The 23,698-nt window shown below is 34.5% G+C and overlaps 2 protein-coding genes across 2 annotated transcripts in view; one reads left to right on the top strand and one right to left on the bottom strand.

The window, feature by feature from the left end:
• norpA (no receptor potential A) overlaps positions 1–14,033 on the top strand; it is a 42,019-nt gene extending 27,986 nt beyond the window's left edge. Inside the window, exons 13-21 of the mRNA XM_090103661.1 lie at positions 985–1,191; positions 2,127–2,291; positions 2,904–3,108; positions 3,340–3,468; positions 7,411–7,588; positions 9,951–10,154; positions 10,576–10,732; positions 12,445–12,534; positions 13,865–14,033. Of these exons, the coding sequence (XP_089959787.1) occupies positions 985–1,191; positions 2,127–2,291; positions 2,904–3,108; positions 3,340–3,468; positions 7,411–7,588; positions 9,951–10,154; positions 10,576–10,732; positions 12,445–12,534; positions 13,865–13,933 (1,404 nt within the window). The 3' untranslated portion in view covers positions 13,934–14,033. The remainder of the gene's footprint in view (positions 1–984; positions 1,192–2,126; positions 2,292–2,903; positions 3,109–3,339; positions 3,469–7,410; positions 7,589–9,950; positions 10,155–10,575; positions 10,733–12,444; positions 12,535–13,864) is intronic.
• A 7,569-nt stretch (positions 14,034–21,602) lies between these two features.
• Positions 21,603–23,396, bottom strand: mRpL33 (mitochondrial ribosomal protein L33). Its single transcript, XM_090103648.1, has 3 exons — positions 23,255–23,396; positions 23,022–23,125; positions 21,603–21,761 (listed from the first exon to the last, which is right to left on the bottom strand). Exons 1-3 carry the CDS (start codon positions 23,293–23,295, stop codon positions 21,706–21,708), a joined length of 201 nt encoding a protein of 66 aa, XP_089959774.1. The 5' UTR covers positions 23,296–23,396; the 3' UTR covers positions 21,603–21,705.
• Between the last annotated feature and the right edge of the window lie 302 nt (positions 23,397–23,698).

Raw genomic sequence — 23,698 nt, 5'->3', positions numbered from 1 at the left:
CGGGAGTTTTGATTGGTCGACTAACCTTTATTAGCCAATCAGAACGCTCAGCGAGTAAAAAAACTCTATTTTGGCATGGTAAAATGGCAAAAAATTACAAAATGGGCTCCATTTTAAGTAAATTATGAGCCATTCAAAATAGGGCTAGATTACCCTTTTGGGGCAAAAAAACTTAAAACACGGGTTGAATTCCAAAAAAGGGCTAGATTTAGCCCGGAAAAGTCTAAAGTGGCAACACTGGGCTCGCGGGTGATAAACGTCACAAATTTGCGCTCGAAAATTTGGTAAAAATGCTTAATTGTATATTGGCACAAAAACTATACTTAATTTCAAGAAAATTTCACTGTTTTTGTACAATCTTTGATTTAAATATATAAAAATAATAAAGGTTTTTTGATTTTGTATTGTGCATATTTTAGGCATATCAGTCGTTTTTAGTGCATATTTCGGCCTTTTTTAGTGCATATTTGCATGCATATTTTGGCATTTTGTTAGTGCATATAATCCGATGTCTAATTATTAATGTTGGTATCAGATTGACACTAATTAAACCCAATTTTTCATAGTACATAATATACAGTTTTGTCAAATTTGACCCACTGATAGCGAATAAGAGTGAACAGGTGCATTCTAAAGAAATGCGCTCCAACTTAAACCACATCTTTGCTTACCAGCAGGCAAGAACGTGGGCAAGCGCTTCCATATCTATTTAAAAAAAGATATATAATAACTAATATCTATAATAAGAATCGCCAGATTTCTTGCTATGCGTAAAGGTCGAGATCAAATCTACTGATTCGGCAGTTTTTTTAACGTTTTTGTTACGTTTAAAAAAGATACAAGGAAGATTCTTATGCATAGAAAAAACGTAAAATAGGGGTAAAAGGGGTAATAGGGCAGAATGATGTTTACCGGGACAGCTAAGCTATTCATAAGAAATTAAGTGAACTGCGAATAGTTTATTAACTAATCTTATTTTTGCAGGTGTTCTGGAACGCGGGTTGCCAGATGGTGTCCCTGAACTTCCAGACCTCAGACCTTCCAATGCAACTGAACCAGGGAAAGTTCGAATACAACGGGAATTGCGGGTACTTGCTGAAGCCGGACTTCATGCGGCGAGCCGATAGGAGCTTCGATCCGTTCGCTGATGCGCCCGTAGATGGAGTCATTGCGGCACAGTGTGCTGTGCAGGTATTGATGAAACTTTGGAAATTTGAAAAACTTGATTTTGAAAAGGAGGGTGCTTGCAATATTTGAGATTTTAGCCGTTTGTTGATAAGCCGGTAGATGGCGTTATTACTGTGCTATGAACTGTACAGGTAGGAAGAAATGCGTAAAATGTGGGTACTTTGAAAGAACAGGGAGTTTGGTTAATAAACGCGGAAAAATTAGGGTACTTGGTAAATTTAGTATTTAAACCCGGAGGTACAAAAAATTAATAAAATCGTGGCATAAAAATGTTGATCATGAGATCAACAGATAGCGTTATTGTATAAGGTGTATATTTTAGGCAAGATAAAAATAAAATATATATTTCAAAATGTTATTTATCTATGATTATTATTTATTGCATATCACAAAACTTTTCTTGTAAAATTGCTTGATGGTCTACGTTACAAAAAGTGATTGAACATTTATATTTCTACTAGCTTTCCGCCGGCGGCTTCGCCCGCGTTTTCAGAGAAAACCCCGCATAGTTCCTTTTCCCGTGGGATTTCCGGGATAAAACCTATCCTATCTCTCAAGTTGGATCGAACTGCACATGGTGTGCGAATTTTATTATAATCGGTTAAGTGGTTTAGGAGTCCATTGAGGACAATTAATATTGTGACACGAGATTTATATACATACTAGCTTTCCGCCCTCGGCTTCGCCCGCGCATTTAAAGAAAAACCCGCATAGTTCCCGTTCCCGTGGGATTTCCGGGATAAAACCTATCCTATGTCCCGGGGTAAAAAGTAGCCTATGTCCTTTCTCGGGTATCAAAATATCTCTATACCAAATTTCATGCAAATTGGTTTAGTAGTAAAGGCGTGATTGAGTAACAGACAGACAGACAGAGTTACTTTCGCATTTATAATATTAGTATGGATATGTATTAAAATAATTCATTAATCTTCCTCCAGGTAATAGCCGGGCAGTTTCTGTCAGACAAGAAAGTGGGAACATACGTAGAAGTGGACATGTACGGTCTACCCTCAGACACCATTCGTAAGGAGTTCAGGACTCGCATGGTTCCGGCCAATGGACTGAATCCGGTGTATAATGAAGAGCCGTTCTTGTTTAGGAAGGTTGGTTAATATTTCTTATAGATAAAAAAATATAATTTATTTATTACACTTCATTGTAAAAACATGAATAGACAAAGCAGAAAAAAAAAACAATATCACAAAAAGGTTTGTACAAAAGGCAGCCTTATTGCTGAACAGCAATCTCTACCAGGCAACCTGGTAGGAAAGGGAATGTATGAAAGTCGTGGGATAGCGCACAATAAATGATTATAAATACAATAATAATTATATATTGTTAAACCTGTAATTAATGGTCCATTTAGAATGAGGCTTTGTGTAAAATTTGTAATAACATAATGTAAATTGTAAGAAAAGTACTTACCTTGTTCTAGCTTAACATATCTTTAGAGGTATAACATAATTTACAACATATTCTCAGTCTTATCAAATATACATCGAAATCCTTTAAATAAAGAATATATTGTATGAAAATGTGTAAAATGTGCATGATGTCTCTGTGCATATACTGGAAACGGCGATGCTGTTTATATAAATTCGTAGTTTAGCTAATAAAGTTAACGTAGCTCATTTTAAAGACATAAATATTCGCCATTAAATTTAATACTTACGTGCTGAAGAGACAAATTAAATTTTATTTTTGCTCCACACTAGGTAGTACTCCCAGACCTAGCAGTCCTCCGTTTCGGAGTATACGACGAGAACGGCAAGTTGTTGGGCCAACGGATCCTCCCGCTAGATGGTCTACAAGCGGGATACAGACACATCTCACTGCGTACGGAAGCCAACTTTCCGATGTCACTGCCTATGCTGTTCTGTAATATTGAACTGAAGATCTACGTGCCGGATGGGTTTGAAGGTAAGAATTATGTGTAAAAGATGTATGATTTTGTCATTGCGTACTAAGACCCCTGTAGAACCGCCATCCTGTTACAAATGACCCGAAATTTTGTGTCAGTGTTTCGGGTCATTTGTAAAGATAAAATTTTAAATTTCCTTGTAATCCCTACTAGTAGGTCCCGGCGAAGCCGCGGTTGGAAGCTAATTAGCACATATTTACAAAATTACTCATATTTCTATAATTCCTTAGACTTCATGGCGGCGTTATCCGATCCCCGAGCGTTCATGGGAGCAGCTAAAGAACGGACGGATAACATGAAAGCCATGGGAATAGAAGAGAGTGGGCCGGAGAAGAAACCGGAGGAGGTGAAGAAGGAAGGTTAGTTTTGAATATTTTTTTTTTTTTGTTTACTAGTTTTAGCCGATTTTACCAACGTGGTAAAGGGGTCAACCAATAGGTAAGTCGTTCTGGAACAGTTTTTGAACTTGTTAAATTTTTTGACAGTTTCTACTGTATAATATGTAAGTATACTTAGAAATTATTAGGAAAATAAAAATTTGAGAGTAATAATAATTATTATGATTGTAATTCTTTGCAAAAACCAGCTATAATCTGTAGTGCCACCATATTTTATACTACCTACGAAAAATTCTTAAAGTAAAAAAGAAAAAACAAATCCCCAACTTCATAATATAATACTTTTTAAATTATCCCTTTTCATATGTTTAGATAAAAATAACAATTCATATGTTTTATCACTTCAATATACTGCAAATATGTATAGGTCTACCAGAATCTGATGGCATATTTATATTTACGAAATAAAAGATTTTCATATGGCAATTTTATTTGACAACTATCAAATTGGTTGTCAAATTATTTGTCTTCTTTGCAATTGATGAATAATTTTTAGGATTTTGTCTAAAAAATCTTCGAAAATGTCGAAAAAGCCGCTGCGATCACAAGCAAGAGGTGTTGTTTATAATGTGTATAGAAAAACATTCGATGAAGAAGGGTCAAACACATCACAATTTTCAATTTTGAATATTTTATTGGTAAATTGGACTTACCCGTTTTGATACTTAAAATAAAAAATATTATAAGTAGGTAACTATAATATTGTTTGTTGATTACAATATAATTTTATGAAAACTTATTACAGGAGTTTTCAATACGGCTATTCGTCAAGTCCAAGCTGTCCAAGTCAATTTTATAATGTGTGTATCTTTAATACTTACGAAAATAAACATAGTTTTATTTTATTTTATAAAAAATTATTAGCAATCTAGTTTTGATCTGCATTATCATTACATCCATATTTTTACATGGCATAATGATAATGAATATACAAATATAGGTATGTGTAAATAATAATATGTATTACATAGATAAAAGTAATATGTATATTATACATATAAGTATGTGCCTGCATAATATTAAGTGGATATCTCATTATTAAGTACAGTATTGTTCACATATGTAATGTGACTAATGATGTTGAGGACAAAATAAAAAATAAGCAGTATCAAGATCGTTCAGTCCATTTTCCCTAGGGTTGCACACTCAAAATTTTGATTTCCCAATTTGCCATCAGATTCTGGTTTACCTATAGTATCTGTTATATTAATGTAATATAGACTTTCGGCTTTCCCATAAAATTCTATAAATACTAAAAATATAGATCCAAGGTCACGAAGCTACAGGTAAATGTGTATTTACATTTGAAAATATAAATAGAACGCGTGTATTAACTGAGAATAACAAGAATATTTCTATTTTAAGTACGAGGAATACTTTTTATTTTCTTGAAAATACAAAATAAAATCTCGTTTTTGAAGTGAAACTTTGACGCGTCGAGAGTGAAATTTCAAGCTTCATGGCAATACCGTCACGTCATGGAGTAAGGCGACGATTTTGGTATCATTGAATCTTGTCAAAGAAGTTTCACTTCTGACACGTGAGCTCGGCACACATAGCGTGTTTTATTTGCTGTTTAACCGATTTTCCGACGGAGTGTCTTAAGTTGTAGAGGATTTTTTTCATATTTATTTAATGCTGCATTCTTATTCATACATTTTAACTTATATTTAATGAAATAGAATCAATGAAAAATTAGCATAAAGCGTCCTACGTATGTTTTTTTTTTGATGACATCGTAAAAAAAACCGTCTTAAAAACCCGTAAAAACGTTTATTATCTCCAACGTTTATTCATCTAGTTCCTTGATACTAATAAATATATGAAGCATTAATCTGAAAACCTCGGTTTCGCGTCATCTCGCAACTAAAAATAATTTAGAACGTTCCTGCGATACGCGGCTTCATAGCTCTGAACTCTAGAGCTGAAAGCGGTGTTTTATTCAGTTTTTTGTGTAAAATGTGTTTTGTGAAATGAATTGGATTAGTAGGAATAAAGGTTTGTTGAATTTTTTTGTTTTGGCGTGTCTATGGATTTTTTACTTCAAAAAATGTTGTATGTTTGGTGATGTTTAGGTTTCTATTGTTTATTGAATCATCAATTAAAAGAATAGTAGAATTTGAGAAATTTATTTTTATTTTTATTGATTTGTTTTGGTACCTAGGTAATAGTTATGTATATGATCATTTTCTTCAAAACATCGAAAAAATACTAGCTAATTTAAGGTGGATTTTTTACTACCTATAGCTAGTTATTATTTTGAAGTTTTTTTTAAATTCGACAAAAAATTGTGAAAATATAAATGATTGCAATAATATTTTACTTTCTTTACTTTATCATCTAAACTGGTTTTATCCAGTCTAAACTAGTTTACATTATACAGAGAAAAGATTTGGCTTATTTTTTCTTTGTTCCTGTTAGGTAGTTCCTAATAAATTACTCGACCAATTTTAAAAACTTTTACCGACCGCGTCGGCATGTTTATTGGATAAAATAAATGTAAATATACAACGAAAAAAAAGGTCTGTTCTTGTTATAATTATGACATCAAAATTCCAACTTACCTGATAATTTCACATTACTATAATAATAATATTCAACTCTGTCATTGAACTAAATTAGAAAGTTATTTTTGTTCGCCATATGTACAGATCTGCAGATTTTATATCCTTTCTAGATAAAAATGTGTAATATTAAGGTAATAGATTTTCCAAATATTCTCCTTTACTAGACTATTAGAGTATTTTAATGAAATTAAACGCAGTTTACCATCACAAGCTTTAAAATTAGGTTTATGAAAATACTATCGATCAATAAGTAGGATAAAAAATAGTTCAAACTTGTCGTAAAGAATGGTAAAATCCAAGTAAATATCCAGGGCAAGTAGCTTCAGGATATTTTGATAACAAACACTGGCACAAAAATTTCAAATCCAGAGATAGACACGCCATAAATCAGGCTCAACTCTTCAATTCGTAATTTACATAATTTACATATTTACATTGTAAACATAATAGGTATCAAACTCTTATATTCTAGAAGACTATTAATATTTTAAAATAGCCGGTATTGAGGTTTTTAAGACTTTTGCCTATTCTTTGTGCCATATGAGTTCAAAATATGTTCTAAAAATGTACACAAAAACGAATATCTTAAGTTGGCCCTCAGGCCGTTGTACGCTGCGTGTCATCAACCAAAGTTCATAATATTTAAAGGAAACATATGACAGACAACACAGACGTGGAAATGTTTCTAAATATTATTGCGTTTATTATTTTGGCTCTGTACGAAGGCCAAGAAGACAATAAATTACATATAATTGCACCTCATTGACGAAGGTTCAAGTATTTCCATGAACAAACATATAAACTTATAGTGAGATATTGTATCAAGAATAATATTTTATTGAGTTGATTTATGGTCATATGCAGAAATGGCCAATATAAGAGATGCGTTCTGGACATTTGCCTTTGATTCTACTGCTGCAAAAAATTTATTGGAAGAATTATTTTCTCCTTTCTTTCCATTAAATTGAGCTTTTGATCAAAGATCAAAAAAATTTTGTTGAAAACATTTTGTCTTGAAAGACAAACTTATGCACAATACACTACCTTCCTGGCGCAGTCGGGAAAAAACAAGCAAGATTTTCGTTATTGTGGCAATACTTAGCATATATTTATTACACGCTTTATATTAGCTTCACCTGTATGTTTGTTTGTAACCGACTTCTTTGGGCGCGATTTTGACCCACTATAAACGGCCAGATTTCGTTCAAACTTTGTAGATTTATTGAGGACCGATGACAATACACTAATTTGATAAAATTTTATATTTTTTAGTTCGGTTTTCTATAAAAAGCGTGTTTTTTAGTTTTTTTTAACTATTATTATTGTACAATTCCAGAGCCCCTAGTCTTCGAGCCCATAACGGTGGAGTCCCTCCGTCAGGACAAGGGCTTCCTGAAGACCGGGAAGAAACAGCAGAAGGATCTAGAAGCGATGCGCAAACGTCACGCCAAGGAGAAAATGCTGTTGCAGAAGCAGCAGTGCTCTGCGTTGGAGAAAATGATTAAGGGGAAAAAGTGAGTTTGATGTTTTATTTTATGTTTATGGGTAAAATTGTTTGTTGGATTTTATTTGGTGTGGATCTCGGCTGAAAATGTTATATTTAAAAGTAGTTTTGGCAGAATTTATAGGAAACTAAATGTTATTTGGTGATTCGCTTGTTTTAAGTAGTGTAAAATTAGTACCGACTTAATTAATGTAAATATGCAATAGATTCAACAAAATTATTGCCTGAGCGCACTGCGCATTGTTTTCTCTTTACTTTTCCCATACCATATGAATCAAAACTTTACTCAAACAGAAACTTTAAGTCAGAAGATACATGTCTCGTGCGATAAGTTTTCGCGCGCCATTTCGATACACTACCCAAACAGCACTATATATAGTGGTGGTCATATAATTAAGAACGATCTGAAGTACTATAAATTTTTATTTAAATAATGTCATACACAGAGATGTGCACCTTCTGAGAAGCAACTAGTTATGTCAACAAATAGCCACATTAATAGAGCAACTGAGGTTAAGAATAAATAATAAAATCGCTAACTATATTTTATTCAAAAATAATTTATTTTACCAAAGCAACACATTCAAATAATAGTGAAGCTTGACAAATAATTAAGAACGATTAATTTATCTGCTCGGGAATTGTTTTGTATGACACTTTCATTTAAAAAAAATACAATAATACGTTGCGAGAAAAATTTGTAAAGCAAGTTAATACATTTTTAACTGAAATTAATATTTAATAGCATGTCCACGGCTTTTAATTACTGCTTTACACCGCCGAGGCATTGACTCTATTAATTTTTGACATTTTCCTAGAGAAATAGAGTTCCATTCTTCTAAGAAAACGTCGTACAGCTCCCTTAAATTTCGACACTGTGTATTTGAAACCTTTTTCTTTACTTCGAACCACAGATTCTCTATTGGGTTTAGGTCAGGGCTGTTAGCTGGCCAGTCCAAAACAGAAACTGACTGCGCTGTTAGAAATTCCTTTACAGTGTGTGCAGTGTGCTTTGGATCATTGTCATGCTGGAATGTCCAAATAACCGGTAGAACTTCTTCAGCATAAGGTAACATTGTTTCTTCCAGTATATTTTTGTATTGGAATTGATTCATGTTACCTTCTATCAACTTTACAGGTCCAACATCATGTCCAGAAAAGCACCCCCAAATTTTCACATTTCCACCACCGTGCTTTAATGTAACTTTCGTGTACTTAGGGTCGAATTCTGTATTCGGAGGACGTCGAACATATCGTTTTCCATCGGAACATACTCTGTTTATTTTCGTTTAGTCAGAGAAAAGTACATTTTTCCACTGTCGCACAGTCCAGTTTTCATATTTTCTTGCAAATCTAAGCCGGGCTTGCCTGTGGCAAAGTTTCAACATGGGTACTTTTCTTGCTATCCGACCGTGCAATTTTTCTTCTACCAAACGTCTTCGAGTAGTGCGTGCTGAGATTGCTGAAGGGTTATTTTCGCCGAAATATTCTTTTCTCAGCCCATTGGACCCTTTAAAAGGATTTTGTTTCACCATACGGACAATGTTTCGGTCATCTTGAGGAGTTGTTTTTTCTGTCTTGGCATACGTGAGACATCTGAAGTTGTTTGATACGTATCAAAATGCCTTATAGCGTGGAAAACCATAGTTTGAACATTGCAGATGCACTTTTTATAGGACCAATTCTTCCCGCGAAGTTTTATTATAACTTCCCTAGTAGATTTATCACAACTTTTATTTTTTTCCATTTTTTTTTTATGAGAAGTAAACACTTTTAATCTTTTGCAACACTTAATGGCGCCAAAATTATACAAACAACCACAACACACAACAAATGGAGTCGAGTGTTCTCTCTTGAAATTTGAATAAAAGTATAAACTATTCAGCGTTCTTAATTACGTGACCAGCTAGTAAATAGGAATACTATGTTTAGAAGTAGTGTAAAAAGTTTGTCTATTAATTTTAAGGCTAATCACGTGTATTAATGAATACAGTGATTTGTTGGAAAAGTATTTCTATATCGAGAAAAATAAAAATAATTACATGAAATTAGTTATGCATCTTAGTCTGAAAAAATGTTCCCTTTGTATCAGCGTTCTTAATTATATGACCACCACTGTATGATGTTACATATGTAATTTGTAAAATTAAATTGTAAAACTGACATGATTAAAAAGAGCAACTATGGAGTTTCTTGCCGATTCTTCTCTGTAGATACTGCTTTCCGAATCTTTGGTAAATGTTAAAAATATGTACCTAATGACGTTTCAAAAGTGCTTCTAGAAGAAGTCTAATTGAATAAATAAATGTTTGAGTTCCAGCAAGAAATAATTAAGTAACGTTTTCTCCAATGCTAACAAAAATCCATTCCAGCAAGGAGCAACTAAGCAACGACGCCACATTCCGCACTCTAGTAACGGAACAATCCTCCGCCTGGGCAGAATTAGCAGCTCGGCACAGACGTGAGGAATGTGCTGCTGCTCGGACACGGCTCAATGATCAGAGGGAACTGCTCAAGAAGATGATGGAGCAGACCCAGCTGGCGCAGATGAAGCAGTTGGAGGCCAAGCATGAGAGGTGAATATACATGTATAAGGTCCGTCACCAGGACAGAATGAGCAAAAGCAGGTGGGGTAACTAGTGATCCTTACATAAAATAAGCTTCATCACCAGGGTAAATAAGAAAAGAAGCTGGTGGGCTAGCTGGGGATCACTACATAAAGGCTTGTAACACAGGTCAGATCTATAGGGTGCCAATTTTTTTCATGATGTGAACTACAGCATTGCCACCAACGCAATCTGCTAAAGATGATAAACGAATATAAGTATACAATTATTAGGCCGTTTTATTCCAACTGCAGAAACAAGGCATTTAAAACGTTTTAAAACATAAAAAACAACGTTTGTCAAGTTACTTTAAAATAATCTAAGGCCCAAAAACTGAAATCGCTGATAAAAGCCTTAAATGTGTGTAATAACACATACTTTTTTCCACCAGGGAACTAAAAGAAATGAACACCCGTCAAGCGAAAATCAGCGTAGAGACAAGCAAGGAAGTGGCCAATGACAAAACATTGAAAACAAAACAGGAAAAAGATCGCCGCTTGCGAGAGAAGAAACAGAACAATACTAAGAAGTTCATGGATGAGAGAAAGGTAAAATAATTTATTTATTTGATACTTTATTGTACACTAGGTTTCCGTCCGCGGCTTCGCCCGCGCAGTCAAAGAAAAACCGGTTCCCGTTCCCGTGGGATTTCCGGGATTGCGTCATTGTCCCGGGATAAAAAGTAGCCTATGTCCTTTCTCGGGTATCAAAATATCTCCATACCAAATTTCATGAAAATTGGTTCAGTAGTTTAGGCGTGATTGAGTAACAGACAGACAGACAGAGTTACTTTCGCATTTATAATATTAGTATTGATATATACCAAGCATAAAAAAACGAAATACAATAATTTAAAAAACAGACAGGGCGTATAGATGTCGTGGCCATATCGTAGATTTGCTCATTTCATGATATGATCGATCATTTCACGAAATGGTCGCATTTCATGAAATGGCCAACATAGTTTGATCAGATCGTTAAATCGTCAACGTTTCACGATTTGGCCATCCACATTTGGCCAGATCGTATAAAATATAAAGAGTCCATAAAATATTAAAATTCAGAATACATATTCTATAAACTTGTTTAATGTCATTCAAGTTAGTTCCGCGACAGCGGCCGGCGAATGTTAGAAGCGAATCGTTTTTGCAATAAAAAACAGTTAGGTTAGGTTAGGTTAGACTTTGATAAACAACGCACGAGCCGAGCGAGCAAAGCGAGCGTGCCGCGGCAGCGGCCGGCGAGTGCCAGAAGCAGAATCGCTTTTTAAAAAACAAACAATTATAATACTATAGTAGGATATATGAATATATATCCTAAAAGAAAAAATGCGTCTTAAATTATTTTATTTAAGACGCATTTTTTCTTCAATACATATAAGATATCCACATTTTCCATAGTACTCGAACCGTCGTAAATTCTTTGCTATGAATTTCTTCATATTGTTATTAAACGAATTATGAAGTTTTTAACTGCGAATAATTAAATTTTCGCCAGCGCGCGGCCGCCGTCTTATCACATAAACACAGACCTTGCAGCGCCTCTACCAATGATTAATGTAACTATTTTACGATATGATCAAATACTTTTGATCATTTCATGAAAAAACCGCGCGATTAGTTGGCCATATCGTGAAACGATTTCTTATCATTGATCTGATCAAGCCACATCATGATGTGGCCAAACTAAATTGGCCATTTCAAGAAATGCGACCATTTCGTGAAATGGCCAGTCATATCATGAAATGAGCAAATTTACGATATGACCACGACATAGATACAAAAAGGCGGCCTTATTGCTTAAAAGCAATCTCTTCCAGGCAACCCTATTGGCATGGAATGTTGAACGTGAACGCGATGGCACAAAATAAATGTGATTAATAAAATGTGGTCTTGTAAAATGCTGACAAACAAGTAGTTTTCATGAACTTTCAAATAAGCAAAAATTTCGATTGATAAAAATTAAAAAGTTTTTTTTATGGTTTATCATTTATGGCTAACGATAGAAAGCCGATTTTGGTGACCAGTATTTAATCGAATTTCTTTATGTCAACTCTATATAACAGGCTAGACAATATTCATCATAATTCATAATTCTTTATTTACGTTAAACATGGTATTTTTAGATGTTACATTTTTACTTATAGTAGGTACAACATGTTTAGCCGTCATTAAAAAACAGCATGCAAATTTTATGATATTGGAGAAATAAACCTCCCTTAATATTAGAATGGTAATGTATGATTTGAAATAACTTCCAGACACAAACAATCAAACAAAACCGCGAAAAAGAGAAGCTGAAAGCAACACATGACAAGCAAGTGGAAGAACTCTCTAAGGATATTGATAACGTAAGTACATCTTAAAAGTATTATATTTAACAGACAGAGCTGCTCCGCGCGGTTTCACCCCCGTGGCTCCACCCCTGTTGGTCGTAGCGTGATGATATATAGCCTATAACCTTCCTCGATAAATGGGCTATCTAACACCGAAAGAATTTTTCAAATCGGACCACTTATTCCCGAGATTAGCGCGTTCAAACAAACAAACAAACAAACTCTTCAGCTTTATAATATTAGTATAGATAAAATTCAAAATTAAATTACCAACTATGAAATAGTTGATTTATGATATCTTATATATAAAAATGAATCGCAAAATGTGTTGGTAAGCGCATAACTCGAGAGCGGCTGAACCGATTTCGATAATTCTTTTTTTATTATATTCCTTGAAGTACGAGGATGGTTCTTATGTAGAGAAAACGTAAATATTATGTACCACGGGCGAAGCCGGGGCGGACGGCTAGTTTTTTATGAAATCAAGTAGATGATATAGGAATTGATTTAATTAATAATTATATTCTTTTAATTTAATTAAAAATTGGGAAAATGTGCAGATGATAATTTTAAGGGTGCACTCACACACATCAGTCACCGTCAAGTCACCGTTGACTGATCGGTGACGGTTTGTGTACGTATCCACAAACACCAGTCACCGTCATGTTGTCCGTCAGTCACGTCGCCGGTTTGACTGAATCATTGAACACATACATCAGGTTAGTCAGTGATTAGACTTGTGTCACGCTACAGAACATGTAGCAATTATTGACGGTAGCACGACGCTGACTGAACTGAGACGTGACGGCACCGGGTGAGTGGGGATAAAAGTATGATACATGTATGGAAAGATTATTTGACGTGCCTGACCGGTGACGTCACTGATAGATTTCGTGCCGGCGACTGTCGTGTGGGAACAGAGTCATACTAGAACTATTGATACATATTTTTTTTTAATCCTGTCCGGTGACGTGCCGTGACGGTGACTGATGTGTGTGAGTGCACCCTAAAACTGTATCTTGTAATGGCCAATATCTAGAATTTTGTCAATGGAAGAAGTTGATTAGACACTATTCCTCTAAGGGCCGATTTTTCAATGCTTGGATAAAACTTATCCGTCCAATAAAGTATTACACGATAATATTAAAATGTCACGTAAACTGTCAAATACGGGCAATTAGAATACGTTTTTAAAATGGTAGTTTTATACATTATTCGACGAATAAGTTTTATCCAAGCATTGAAAAATCAGCCCTTATGTACATACTAAAAATATTTGAATTAATTTCCATTTATCGACCAAACTAAAATATACCAACTAAACAATAATACAAATCTCTTGCAGTTGATCGAGATGTACAAAATGGAGGAATCCGAGTTCGACATGGCGAGCAAAGCGGAGTTCTTCGCATGAAAGTATCCCGACATTGCTCCGCTGATCGAGCAAATGACTTGACAAGTGACTAGTGCTTGAATCTGTGTTATCTGTGACAGTGACCATTTGTATATGGAATTCGAAATTCGTAATCCGAAAACCGTTCTAATGTATTTTTGAATTTGGAATTCTAAAATGTTTCAAACCGTTCTAATGTATTTCTGAAAGGCGTTTTAATTTGGAATGCTAAAAGTTTATAAAGGAGAATGGGCATTTTACTATGGAAGTTGGGCCTGAACCCTTGAGTTGGACCAATACACATGAGATATTGTTTTTATAATAGATCATAACACATAGATAACGGGAAAAATATATATAAAAAAATAATCAACCGGGTTTTTGTACAGTCACATCAAGTTTTATTTATTTGTGTATAATATTTTTTGCAGTAAATAACTGTTATAAGACAATAATAATATCTTTATGTTACTCCAATTCACTTTCACTTACAAATACCTTAATACGTACTAATCTTAAGCCTTCTAATAACCGAAATACACTAATATTATGTTTTGTAACAGGTACCTATACCGTGTTTATTATAATTCAACGTAGTTAGACGATTTTTGTGGTTAAACTCAGTCACTCCAGTAACATTTAGATTTATATTTACTTCACTCGAATTAAAAACACCGTTATTGTGCGCAAAAAAATAGCCAAATAAATAAAACTTTTTGCCTTGACTGTACAACAACCCGGTTGATTTATTTTTTTATTTTATTTTTTTCGTAAGGTATATGTAATGATCTATCACAAAAACATTATTTCGTGTGTATTGGTCTTAGCCCAAGTTTCAGGCCCAATTTGCCCATTCTCCTTTGGAATACGATAGTCATGAAGCTCTATGATCTCTATGATTTAATAATATACGATACATATATATTTTGCTACACTATAAACAACTCTAAATTGTCTGAAATAAGGTTCACATTTGAACTCATTATTTTATTATACATTTCATACTATAAAATGCTCGAATTTTAAATGTAGTTATGCCATTATCCGTTTTAAGTTATTTGTAATAAGGTCTAATTTCAATATTTACTTCGTTATTTGATGTCATATATAGACTATAAAAATCTTTATTATTGTGGTGAATTGTTCATTTACAAACAAAATCACCTTTAAAATGAATGCAGATTTAATTTATTGACAGGAATATTTATTATTCCTCCAAAGAAGTATTTTACCTTGTGTTTAATACTTGATTTCTAAATATTTCTCTATCATTTAAAAAATGATATTAAAACCTGTTTGAATAAAATAAAACTTATGTATATTATGTAACTTAATTTAAGGATAATGTTGTCTCTCAAATTCTATACATTTATATGTGTCAATATCTTTATAAAAATGTCTTGTTTCAATGCGTTTTCTGGGTTTTTATGTCCCAAAAATTGTGTAGTTTATTAAGCGCTAGTTATTTTTTATATTTTCTAGCTTAGAACTTGTTAAATAACTTACATGCTAAGTTAAAGTTTTGAAATATGTATGTTTCATAATTTTTAATTATTTATGCAATTTTCATTAATATATAGGTAAAATAAACAAATTATAAAAATGTTCCTTATCTCAACTGTCAATAGTTTTAAGAATTTTATAATCAAAGGTAGCTTACAAGAACATTTTAAGCACCTACAGTAGATAAAAAATTTGCAAAAAAATTAATAAAAAAAGAAATATCCTTGTCTTCATACTATCTGTTTTTATGTTAAATTGACATTTAAATATGTTTATAAAAAAATTGGAAAATAGTTTGATTTAATTTTTTTTTTTTTGGTAAGATGTAAGAGTTCATTTTCGTTTTGATTTTCGGATACTTTAAGTCAATTATATGTTTTAAATACAAGAATCTCTGCGTTATATTCTAAATAAATTTTAATTTGTAAATATTTTTAACTATATTTTAGAATAAGATTTCACATAAACTATAACTTGAATTATTAAGATGTAAGATTATATTTTATTTAGTATTGTAATTTGAAATTTTATTAGTACAGATAATATATTCTTGTCTTATTTTATAAAATTATATTAAAATTTGATTAAAATAATTTATTATTGATATGGATTTGAGCTAGTAGTGTGTAACTTATTTAAAAATGTTAAAATTAGAGAATCATATTTGACAACCCTATTCTTATCTAGTATTAGGAAATTTAGAATTTTTCCTAGGAAATAAAGAGGAGTGGGGGAAAAAGATAATTTTCCCTCAAAATTGTGCCTCGAATCTTATCCTTGGTGTTTTTATATCGTCGTCAGCCATTGGACGTCCACTGTTGGACATAGGCCTCCCCCAAAGACTTCCAGAACGGCCGATCACCAGCGGCCTGCATCCAGCGGCTCCCCGCCACCTTGATCAGGTCGTCTGTCCATCTTGTTTGAGGCCGTCCTACGCTGCGTCGTCCTGTACGTGGTCTCCATTCTAGAACCTTTCTGCCCCAACGGCCATCGGTTCTACGGGCTATGTGCCCAGCCCAGCTCCACTTCAACTTGCTAATCCGGTGGGCTATGTCGGTGACTTGAGTTCTTTTGCGGATCTCCTCATTTCTGATTCGATCACGCAAAGAAACCCCGAGCATAGCCCTTTCCATAGCTCGTTGAGCGACGCGGAGCTTGTGCACAATGCCCGCGGTTAGGGACCACGTCTCAGATCCGTAGGTCAACACTGGCAACACACACTGCTCGAAGACTTTCGTCTTCAGGCACTGCGGGATCTTGGACGAAAAGATGTTGTATAGTTTCCCGAACGCTGCCCATCCGAGTCGGATTCGACGATTGACCTCTTTCCCGAAATTGGACTTACCTAATTGGACAGTTTGTCCCAGGTAAATATACTCGTCAACAATTTCGAGCACAGAGTTTCCAACTGAAACCGGAGTGGGCACAACATGGACATTCGACATGATTTTCGTCTTGTCCATGTTCATGCTAAGGCCCACTTGTTGTGAAACTCTGTAGAGGTCACCGAGCATTGTATTGAGGTCCTCCAGGGACTCCGCCATGACTACGATATCGTCGGCAAATCGAAGGTGAGTGATGTACTCGCCATTAACATTGATGCCAAATCCTTGCCAGTCCAGGAGCTTGAAGACATCTTCCAAAGCAGCGGTAAAAAGTTTTGGAGATATGACGTCTCCTTGTCTGACGCCGCGCTGCAGAGGAATTGCCTTCGTGCAATGCTCCTGAACCCGGACTGACATAGTGGCGTTATCATACAAGCTTCTCAACACTTCGACATACCGATAGTCAATGCGGCAACGCTGGAGAGACTTCAACACGGCCCAAGTCTCGATCGAATCAAAGGCTTTTTCATAGTCCACAAACGCTAAGCATAATGGCAGATTATACTCCTCCGTCTTCTGTATAATCTGCCGCAGCGTATGAATGTGGTCCATGGTGCTAAAGCCTCTTCGGAAACCGGCTTGTTCGGGAGGCTGGAAGTCATCTAGCCTGCGTTCGAGACGATTCGTGATGACTCTCGAGAACAACTTATAAACGTGGCTCAGCAGTGATATTGGCCTGTAGTTCTTCAACTGGGTTTTGTCTCCCTTTTTGAAAAAGAGGACAACCATACTGCTGCTCCACGCTTGTGGCGCTGTGCCCTCGAGTAAGGTGGAAGTGAATAATCTCTGTAGCACTCTGAGGATTGGTTTGCCACCCGCTCTCAGAAGCTCAGAGGTGATTCCATCCTCACCCGGCGCCTTGTTGTTCTTAAGCTGTTTGAGAGCCATCCTAATCTCGTACAGGCTGATGTCCGGGATATCTTCGGTGTAATGTCGGGTAAGTCGGGCTCTAGGATCTTTCGCCGGACTCGCAACAGGCTTAGCAACGGAGGTGTAAAGTTGTCCATAAAACTTCTCGACCTCTCCTAGTAGCTCCGGTTGAGACGACACAATTTTGCCACTTTCCGTCTTCAGCTTAGTCAGCCGGCTTTGCCCAATAGATCCATCTCTTGCGAACACTTTTGAGCCTTTATTTCGCTGTATCGCTTCTTCAATATTTTTAGTATTGAAGGAGCGGATATCGTGTCGCAAGGACTTTGTAATTCGTCTATTGAGCTGCCTATATGACTTCGCATCGTCGGAAGTATTCAGTAGCAAAGAGCGTCGCTCTGCCAGGAGCTTGAGGGTATGGTCGGAAAGTTTTTGTGATTGATTCTTACGGGGAATCTTGCAGTGATGCAACCCTACCGTACGAATCGTTTCGATAAGCCTGTTGTTCAGATCGTCCACAGATACGTCATCGCCTAGGCAAGCGAAGCGATTTTGGAGCTCGAGTTGAAAGCTTTCGGGGTTCTGAATCTGGGTGCGGAACGGTCGAAGAGTTGACTTCATCAAGCGAGACCTTTCGAGTTTTATATCTATATTCAATGTGCCTCTTACCATACGGTGATCGCTGCCGGTTTTCACCCTGTTGATCACAGAAACATCATTGAATATATGTCTCTTTGTTGTCATGATAAAGTCAATCTCATTCCTCGTTTTACCGTCGGGGCTTATCCAGGTCCACTTCCTATGCGGAGATTTCTGGAAAAAAGAATTCATCATAAAGAGTCCTTCTCTTTCCAGAAACTCAGCGAGCCTCTGGCCCCTCGGGTTGCGCTGCCCAAATCCAAATTGCCCCACTCTCAACTCATCATCGCCTCTTTTGCCCAGTTTCGCGTTGAAATCCCCCATCACAATATTGAAATGTGTTTTCGAGGTGTGTATGGCTCTACTGATGTCCTCATACATAACCTCCACATCTTCATCGGAGTGTGTTGAGGTCGGTGCGTAGACCTGAATGACCTTCAAAGAATATCTATCTGATATTTTGAGGATCAGGTACGCTACCCTGCTCGACACACTTTCGATGGCTATGATATTGTTGATGAGGGGTCTGCGAACGATAAACCCTATTCCACCTTGGGCTTTTTGGTCGCCCTCCCGGTAGAAGAATAAATTACCGGACGTCAGGGTTACCGTGTCCTCCCCCTCTCTTCGGACTTCTGATAACCCTATAACATCCCATCGTAATTTACTCAATTCTTCTTCCAGCTCAACAATCTTTTCGTCCGTCCTCAATGTGCGTGCGTTGTATGTTACCAGGGCCAGGGGTCGTCGGGAGTGGTAGCCGGATCGCATCCGGTGATTCTTAGCACCCCCCGCCCCGCCGTTACCATGACCGCTACCGTAGCCAGGAATAGCGGGGCTGCCGGGTACTAGGGGCCTGGTTGTGGTCGTACTTTTCATGTTGTTTTGAGTCTACGGGGGGAAAAGTGCCAATACTCGCCACGCTTGGCAGGCGGGTTGGCGAGCGCAGTTGATGGTGAGGGAGATCATGCATAACGCTGCTGCCCGTTTGCATGTAGTTAACCCTTAGTCGCCTTTTACGACACCCACGGGTAGAGATGGGGTAGTGCTATTCTAGGCCGGCACCACACGGCATATTTTTATATCACATAATTCATAATATTATGGCTAGGATTTTTAATAACGTAGAATAAACGAAAATATAGGACACAATACCACTAATAAATTAGGAACTTATTTCTTGTTGCTAGTTAAAAAATTATATTCATTTATAAATATTTTCTAAAGCAAGATAAGGTACTTACGGGTAACGCACTTTTAAATATATTTTAATTATTTTCAATAAAAAAAAATGTGAGCCGTCATGGGACGCCTGGCAGATGTGAAACATTGTTCGGTTTACAAGTGAGCCTATAGATGTGTATAGCGTGGCGACCCGTCGCCATGGCAAGCGTCGCCACGTCAACAATTCGGTTTACAAGTGAGCCTATAGATGTGTATAGCGTGGCGACCCGTCGCCATGGCAAGCGTCGCCACGTCAACAATTCGGTTTACAAGTGAGCCTATAGATGTGTATAGCGTGGCGACCCGTCGCCATGGCAAGCGTCGCCACGTCAACAATTCGGTTTACAAGTGAGCCTATAGATGTGTATAGCGTGGCGACCCGTCGCCATGGCAAGCGTCGCCACGTCAACAATTCGGTTTACAAGTGAGCCTATAGATGTTTCACATCAAAAATATTGTCTTACGGCCTTACTAATAAAAAGTTTAACAATGGATAAATTTCTACCATTTTCTACCATAGCTGTGTCCTGCTCTTGCTAAAAGCAATGCATAAAAGCAAGACAGGTTATTGCAATAACTAATCCATTGCATAGCGAATGGGTAACATTTTATTAGTAAGACCGTTAGTTAGAAATTCATATTTCATGTTTTCTACAAGTAGATATTTTTCATTCCACTCTTTTCTATGAATACTACTTATATTTTCGTCATTAGAGGACCAACTATGAAACTATGACATTTGCTTATTCAGTTCTTTAGAATAATTATAAGAATATAAAATAATTAATTTTTAAGAATATTGGACTTACATATTGATACACGTGACTATAATAATATATTTAAAATAAAATCAACTCATGTTGTCTCGTATATTAAGTACAATTATTATAGAAAAAAAAGTTAAGGAAATATCTAAAAAATAACAACTCACAATGATTGTGAGTGCAAAATATTCATAAATATTCTTATAGCGGGCAGATTTTATTATAATATTCTTCCTACTAATTTCTATTCCAAGAATGTTTAAGAAATTGTGACAGCCCTTTCATATGTAAGAGAGTAAAATAATTAATTTTGTAAGGATTCTGAAATCTAATTTTATTTACAGTACATAATGGAAGCTTGCAGTTTACATTTTAATTATCTTATTACTTTCTGGATGTTATTGTACTTAACGGTTTTAACAATATTTTGTAAAAGTACATAAATATGTCATAACTATGTATTTTGCATATTCTAGTCAATTTAATTCTGAGCCAGTATGACCACATCTTAACTTAAAGTTATTTAAAATCGGTAACTTGTTATTGTAATTGTAAAGTTTTATCAAATAGGAAATAGTGAGAATAGTTGTAAGTGTTCCTTTATTCATATTTTATTCATTGATATTTAAAATTATTACTGTTTTCAAATATGTAAAATTAATTTAATATTTTTGGCCTATAATTAATATTTGGATGTAATATAAATTATAAATGTTTTATTAGCGTAGCATTTATTGCCAGTATTAAAAATATATAAAAAATGAAATACGAAATTGCACTTAATTTCAACAATGCACTTTGTTTTAATTTTAATAAATAAATATTGTATTCTTAAGAATAGAGAATTTACTATGTAGACATGTTCTAAATTAAATATAGAGTATATTATAATTCATTCAACATTATTTATAATCACATTTTAATTATTACTTTATATTGTAATTGGATTATTCTATAATGTTTTAAACATTGTAAGGTTTTCCATTTTAAATCCTAAGTATTGTAGCAATGTTAATATTATTTAATTCTTTGTCATGACATTTATGTAATAAATAAGGTATTCATACAAAAATAAACAAATTTGTGTTGAGTGAATAGTGTTGCCAACATCATTGATACCTGATCATTCTTGAATAACGAAAAAAAAAAGTTTAAGACCCTATTAAAACATTCAAATATATGTCAAATACTCTTGTTTACTAAAAAATGTTAATTATAAATAAACTAAAAAAATTCCTACTGAGATACTACGAAAGTTGGCAACCCTATATACAACTTGCGATAGAATTTATAGAAATAAAACAATTATTCCAAAGACTTGTTTATTGTTTTAAAATACAGTAACTAAATAAACTATTGAAATAATTAATTTGTACATTATTCCTACGCTTTTTTCCTATATTTAATCTTACTTCTTGATACTTTTTATCTTCTTCCTCTCCTTGTATAGACTTTCATGTTGAACTGCAAAAGAAAAAAATATTACCATGATATTTGATCATAAAAATAAACATTAATTGAAAAATATCTCATTTTTTAATACTAATAATTATGAGTCAAGGCATGTGATAAATTATTTTATTAATTCTTACAGAGGTTGTGGGTTCGATCCCCACGCTTCAATAAAAATAACAAGAATCTATCTGGTAGCTTTGGGTAATTTACCAGTTTGCTGATGCTATATTGAAGTAACATACACTCCAATGTTTAAAAAAAATAGATGAAGGTACAATATAGCACTGTTTTCATTAATTGAAATTAGAAAAGAAGAAATCTTGTGAGTTTCATGTCATTTCGAGGTACACACAGGTACTACATTAAAGGTAGATTAGAAAGTGCAGTAGCGATTTACTGTAATAATGTATGCATGACACTCAAGTTAATCTGTAACTTTTGGGACCACTCAAAGATCTCTTGGGGTTTATTATACTTATTACAAGTTAAATACTGTAACAATCCAACACAAAAAGATTGTTTCCCAGAATGCATTAAATCTATTATAAAAATATATAGTTTTTTATTTACCACCCCATTCTTTCATTACCTATGCGCTGAAAAATAATGGTTTATTATATCAGTTATATAATAAATAATGGTTTATTATATAACTAATATAATAAACCATTATATGAGATTGAGCCTATTCAACTTTAAATCTTAACCCCTTGACCACCGATCGGGCCGCGACACAATAGATTTTCTATTGTGTCTGTGATTCCGGGGCCTGAGGGATTAAATTACACATCTAACAGTTTTATTATGTTTCTGTATGTAGCCAACTAGATCAATTAGTAGCATAGTTATTGGCTTGATTGAGTCAATGTTCAAATTACTTCTTCACAATTAACTAGCAGCCTGAACTATGTTTTTTAACTTTCAATTAAACAGCTAGACTTGGATAAATGATATTAAACTGCTAATGAAATCCACACTATCTGATTTAAAATCTACTGAATTTAACATATGAAATGCCTTTTTATAAAGTGTTGGTTGCAAGTAGTAATATATCTGAAATGACTCCCTATTACCCATAAGCTAATTATAGGCGTAAATGTAGCCCAATTTCTGTTATTTATTCTTAATGTAAAACAGAAGAAAGGTTAATAATTAAGGTAATTAGATGATAAGAAAATAAACAGCCGCAACATCTATCAAACAATTTTAATTATACAGGACAGCGTCTGTGGACTAAATCTCAGATAAATTTAAAACATAATTACTTACTGTATGGATCGTAGCGGAGTAATTCCAATTTATCTGCTAGTCTCTCTCTTACAGCGTTAAATTTATGTCCCGAAACAACACTTTCCATGAGAACCATTATATGTCTACAAAATAAAGATTTTGGATTTATAAATACAATATAAAAATTTAAAATTTATTTATGAAATTAATAAAGTAACAAAAAAACAGTGAAATATTGTTTCGTAAATTATGAATTCTCAAAAAAAACTTACTTGCTTTTGGCTTTTTTTAGCAAAACATTAGTTATGAACATGATTTTACAGTTTATTTGAGATTTTTTAATAAAAACAACCTGCAAATTGCAATCTACATAACCTATTAATTGTCAAATTGACATTTGACTGACGTTGGTCGTTGACGCTGACAGTTGCCGACAGCTGTTAATAAAAAATCAATATGTATGTCAATGTGACACAAGTCACAACACGTCACAACAGCTAAGGTTATCAAGCTATTCTTAGCAATTCAAATTTTCAATATTTAATATTTTATAAGAAATAACTATGATTTGAGCTAAATTATTTCAAATTATTTATAATAATACTGATAGTTCACAGATATACCTATGTTTTTTAGGAAAATAAATTACTTTTTTTTTACCGAAAACTATTTTGAGTTTTGACCACTTTGACAAATATCAAAGACAAAAATGCAAA

Source organism: Colias eurytheme, chromosome 7 (genome assembly GCF_061535395.1).
Source record: "Colias eurytheme isolate Ceu_HAF_F1 chromosome 7, ilColEury1 Martin Lab GWU primary, whole genome shotgun sequence".
Classification (NCBI taxonomy): domain Eukaryota; kingdom Metazoa; phylum Arthropoda; class Insecta; order Lepidoptera; family Pieridae; genus Colias; species Colias eurytheme.
This window is presented reverse-complemented; position numbering and strand designations above follow the sequence as displayed.